Below are 4,137 nucleotides of genomic sequence, written 5' to 3'. Positions count from 1 at the left end.
TTACTCACATCGGCTGCAGAGAGCGTTTTCACACAGTCGTCATGCATGCTTCAGTGTTGCTTGCCTTGAAGCGCACATAGAAGTAATTTAGCTCGTCTCGTAGGCTCGTATCACTGGGAAGCTCATGACTGGSCTTCCCTTTGTAGTCTGTAATAGTTTGCAAGCCTTGCCACATCTGACGAGCATCAGAGACGGTGTAGTAYGATTCAATCTTAGTCCTGTATTGARGCTTTGCCTGTTTGATGGTTCGTCAGAGGGCATAGCGGGATTTCTTATAAGCGTCCAGGTTAGTGTCCCGTTCCTTGAAGTGGTAGCTCTACCCATTAAGTCAGTGTGGATGTTGCCTGTAATCCATGGCTTCTGGTTGGGATATGTACGTACAGTCACTGTGGGGATGACYTCATCGATGCCCTTATTGATGAAGCCGGTGACTGATGTGGTGTACTCCTCAATGCCATTGGATGAAACACAGTCCTGTAGCTTAGCARCTGCATCATCTGACCACTTCCTTATTGAACGAGTCACTGGTACTTCCTGCTTTAGTTTTTGCTTGTAAGCAGGAATCAGGAGGATATAATTATGGTCAGATTTGCCAAATGGAGGGTGAGGGAGAGTTTTGTACGTGTCTCTGTGTGTGGAGTAAAGGTGGTCTAGAGTTTTGTCCGCATGTGACATGCTGATAGAAATTAGAAAAAACAGATTGAAGTTTTCCAGCATTAAAGTCCCCTGTCACTAAGAGCTGGATGACAATGTTCTTGTTTGCTTATGGCCTTTATACAGCTGGTTGATGCAGTCTTAGTGTATCTATGCTTCCTGTATGTAGCTTGATATGCCATCACATGTATGCAAGGGCTTGTATTCAGAAAGCGCTACAGAGGGAGGGCTGATTGATTACATGGACAGGGAGAACCTGATCTTAGATCACCTACTCTGAGACTCTTTATGACCTGAATCCTAGTACACCTACTCTAGACTCCTTTATGCCTGATCTAGATCACTAACTGAGACGTTTTATGACCTGATCCTAGATCACCTACTGAGACGTTTTATGACCTGATCCTAGATCACCTACTCTGAGACTCTTTATYACCTGATCCTAGATCASCTACTCTGAGACTCTTTATGAATATGGACCATGGGGATAACGAAGTCATTATCTTCTCTCCCAGCTTCTTCCTCTATAACGTGGCTGACTTCTGTGGTCGTCAGGCCACGGCCTGGCTGCAGGTTCCAGGCCCCACCAGTAGAGTCCTCCCTGCCCTGGTCCTCTCCCGGACAGTCCTGGTGCCTCTCCTCATGTTCTGCAACTACCAGGTAAAGAAAAGGAGAGAACGTCCTCAACACTCATCCTCTAGTGGAAATAAGGWAAAGGGTGCTTGGAGGAGCGTCCATTAGCCAGTCTGTCTGTGCTATCAAGCCAACTCCTTGTCACTTGGCTAGACAATGACCAGGCAGTCGATCACATCAAAGATTTTTTTATTAAAAGACCAGCACTCAGTTGAATATAAGCTTTGTTAAAAAAACAATTTAAAATAAAAATATTTTTTTATTTTATTCTTATTGCAACACGTCTTAATAGTTTTTTTAGTAGCACCTTCTATGTATTACATGTGTATAATGCTTTATAACGTCCTTTATAATGCCTTATAATACACTTATGTGTTATGACATTGACTATTAGCTTATTTTTTCCCCCCCTGTAACTACCCAAGAGGGCCAGCACTGTGAGTGAGTCCCAAATGGCACCTTATTCCCTATAAATAGTGCACTACTTTTGACCATGGCCTACAAGGCACTAGTGCACTACTTTTGACCATGGCCTATAGGGCACTAGTGCACTACTTTTGACCAGGACCCATAGGGACGCTGCCTTCGCTTTCATTTAGTTTGTATTATAGCAACTTGTCTTTTAATAATAATTTTCTTTGTGTAACCTCTAGCCCAGAGACCACCTTCACACGGTCCTCTTCAACCACGACCTCTTCCCTGTCTTCTTCATCTGTCTCCTGGGCATCACCAACGGGTACCTGGGCACCTTGCCCATGATCTACGGGCCCAAGGTGGTGCCACGGGACCTGGCGGAGCCCGCAGGCGTGGTGATGAGCTTCTTCCTGACGTTGGGACTGGCTGTGGGATCGGCCTTCTCTGTGTTGATGGTACACTTCATCTGAAGAGGAGACAGGAGTAGGAGGAGACATTTACATTTAAGTCATTTAGCAGACGCTCTTATCCAGAGCGACTTACAAATTGGAAAGTTCATACATATTCATCCTGGTCCCCCCGTGGGGAATGAACCCACAACCCTGGCGTTGCAAGCGCCATGCTCTACCAACTGAGCCACACGGGACCATGTGTGAGACAGGAGGAGAAAGATGGCAAATCCAGGCTGACTTCTCCAACAAGCTTGGTCTCACTGCAGAATCCAACATTTGTTCATAAACGTCAAATTGCAAAGGTTAAGTTTAGGCATTAACTCTGAATGGTTAAAGTTTGGGATTAGGTTTTATTTTTTTTAAGTACTGGGATTGAACTCATGACCCTCGGTGCTGAAGCTCACGGCATCCGCCCATCCGCCATCCCAGTCCACAACAGCCTACTTGTGATTGGTTGTTCCACAACGCCCTACACTCACCGTTGTTCCTACTGGCCCGTTTTGAAGTCATCTCCTGACGTCCTGCTTACCTTGGACGGACGTCGAATTTCACAGTGGATCTTGAGCGACCTGGCTGGACTTCTCTGTCCTCATTAGTCCACTGTATCTGAGGAGGAGTAAGGCCCAGATTCAATCAGATAAAGRGATAGCTGACACCCACGTAAATCTATGGATTGTTTTTATGATTTGACTAAAGGCATTACACAGTTGGTTCAGTTCTCTCCYTGTAATATAACAAGTCATCTACATTTCCTGTTTTGATAGTTTCATAATAAATGGTTGCAGTCCTTTTGTCAGTTCTTCTCCCTTCCACCCATCACATTAGGTTATCATCACAGAGGTTCCGAATGCACTGCAATGTCATGTTTCATGTGGACCCCAGGAGTTGCTGCTGCTTTAGCCGTGGCTAATGGGGATCCTAATAAATACCAAAACCAAAGTCAGTGACAGTTATAAATGTATTATTCTACCTTTATTTCAACAAGGAACACAGACTGAGACCAAGGTCTCTTTTACAGCTGGGCCCTGCGTATACATGTTCACACAGACAGTTTAGGTACAACGATTAAGAAACTAGACAAAACAAAACGATCACAGATAACATAATAAAATACAGCAACAGATTACATTTACACAGGTTATTCCCCTAACAGCACAAGAACCTGCATTACCCGAAACAGTTACAAGCAATACAAAAATAAAAATCATCCAATAAATATTTAAAATAAGCAACAGGAGGACAAGAGTCTCAAGTTAAAGTTTAGTCTGCAGGCTATTCCATAGACAAGGAGCTTAACAGGAAAAGGCAGCCATACCCAACTCTGTGGAAATATGTAGGTGTAACTGACGGTGGATGCTAGTGGCTAATATTTAAAAGGATACACATTGTGAAAAAAATCTAAAAATAACACAAGTGCATAAAAGAGAATTATGTTCCAATTATACACTCGTTTAACTCGGTTCGGGAATTCCCCTGTTACGCTCCTTGCCTTGTATTTTAATTCTTATCCTTTGTGGATAAGTATGTATGTATAACGTAGGGATGGTGATAAAATAATTMATATGTTTAAAGATAATGATTAAATAATTCCACTTTGAAACCATATAATTGTATGAAATGTATTAGAATCATAAAACTATAATCTGATGTGTGTAGTTTTAGTCAGAATTAGAACAAGGACCTTTTGTTCCTTGTTAMTATGTAAGCAGGGTGCAAGTGAGAAACACATGATAAGAGGAACTATCGACAGACAAGCWGGACTACTGTGTTCCTTACAGGACATTCTGGGGAGAAACTGTTAGGCTGGCAGAAGATTATGAAACATGTTGCAGATTAAACAATGTATCTGTGTAGTGTAAAACCCCGACTGTCTAAGCAAGGCGTAGTTTAAGATTTTAACTTGTTTGTGTTTGTGTTATAAAAGACTGGTTTGTATAATGGACTTCAGAACGTTCTCGTGAAAAAACTGTACTAACCTTTTGCA

At 42.7% G+C, this 4,137-nt stretch overlaps 1 protein-coding gene across 1 annotated transcript in view; it reads left to right on the top strand.

The window, feature by feature from the left end:
- slc29a3 (solute carrier family 29 member 3) overlaps window positions 1–2,941 on the top strand; it is a gene marked incomplete at its 5' end in the record, with an annotated part of 23,547 nt that extends 20,606 nt beyond the window's left edge. Inside the window, 2 exons of the mRNA XM_070439025.1 lie at window positions 1,151–1,314; window positions 1,941–2,941. Coding sequence (XP_070295126.1) covers window positions 1,151–1,314; window positions 1,941–2,171 — 395 coding nt within the window. The remainder of the gene's footprint in view (window positions 1–1,150; window positions 1,315–1,940) is intronic.
- Between the last annotated feature and the right edge of the window lie 1,196 nt (window positions 2,942–4,137).

This window comes from Salvelinus sp. IW2-2015, unplaced genomic scaffold (assembly GCF_002910315.2).
Source record: "Salvelinus sp. IW2-2015 unplaced genomic scaffold, ASM291031v2 Un_scaffold1360, whole genome shotgun sequence".
Taxonomy (NCBI): Eukaryota; Metazoa; Chordata; class Actinopteri; order Salmoniformes; family Salmonidae; genus Salvelinus; species Salvelinus sp. IW2-2015.
This window is presented reverse-complemented; position numbering and strand designations above follow the sequence as displayed.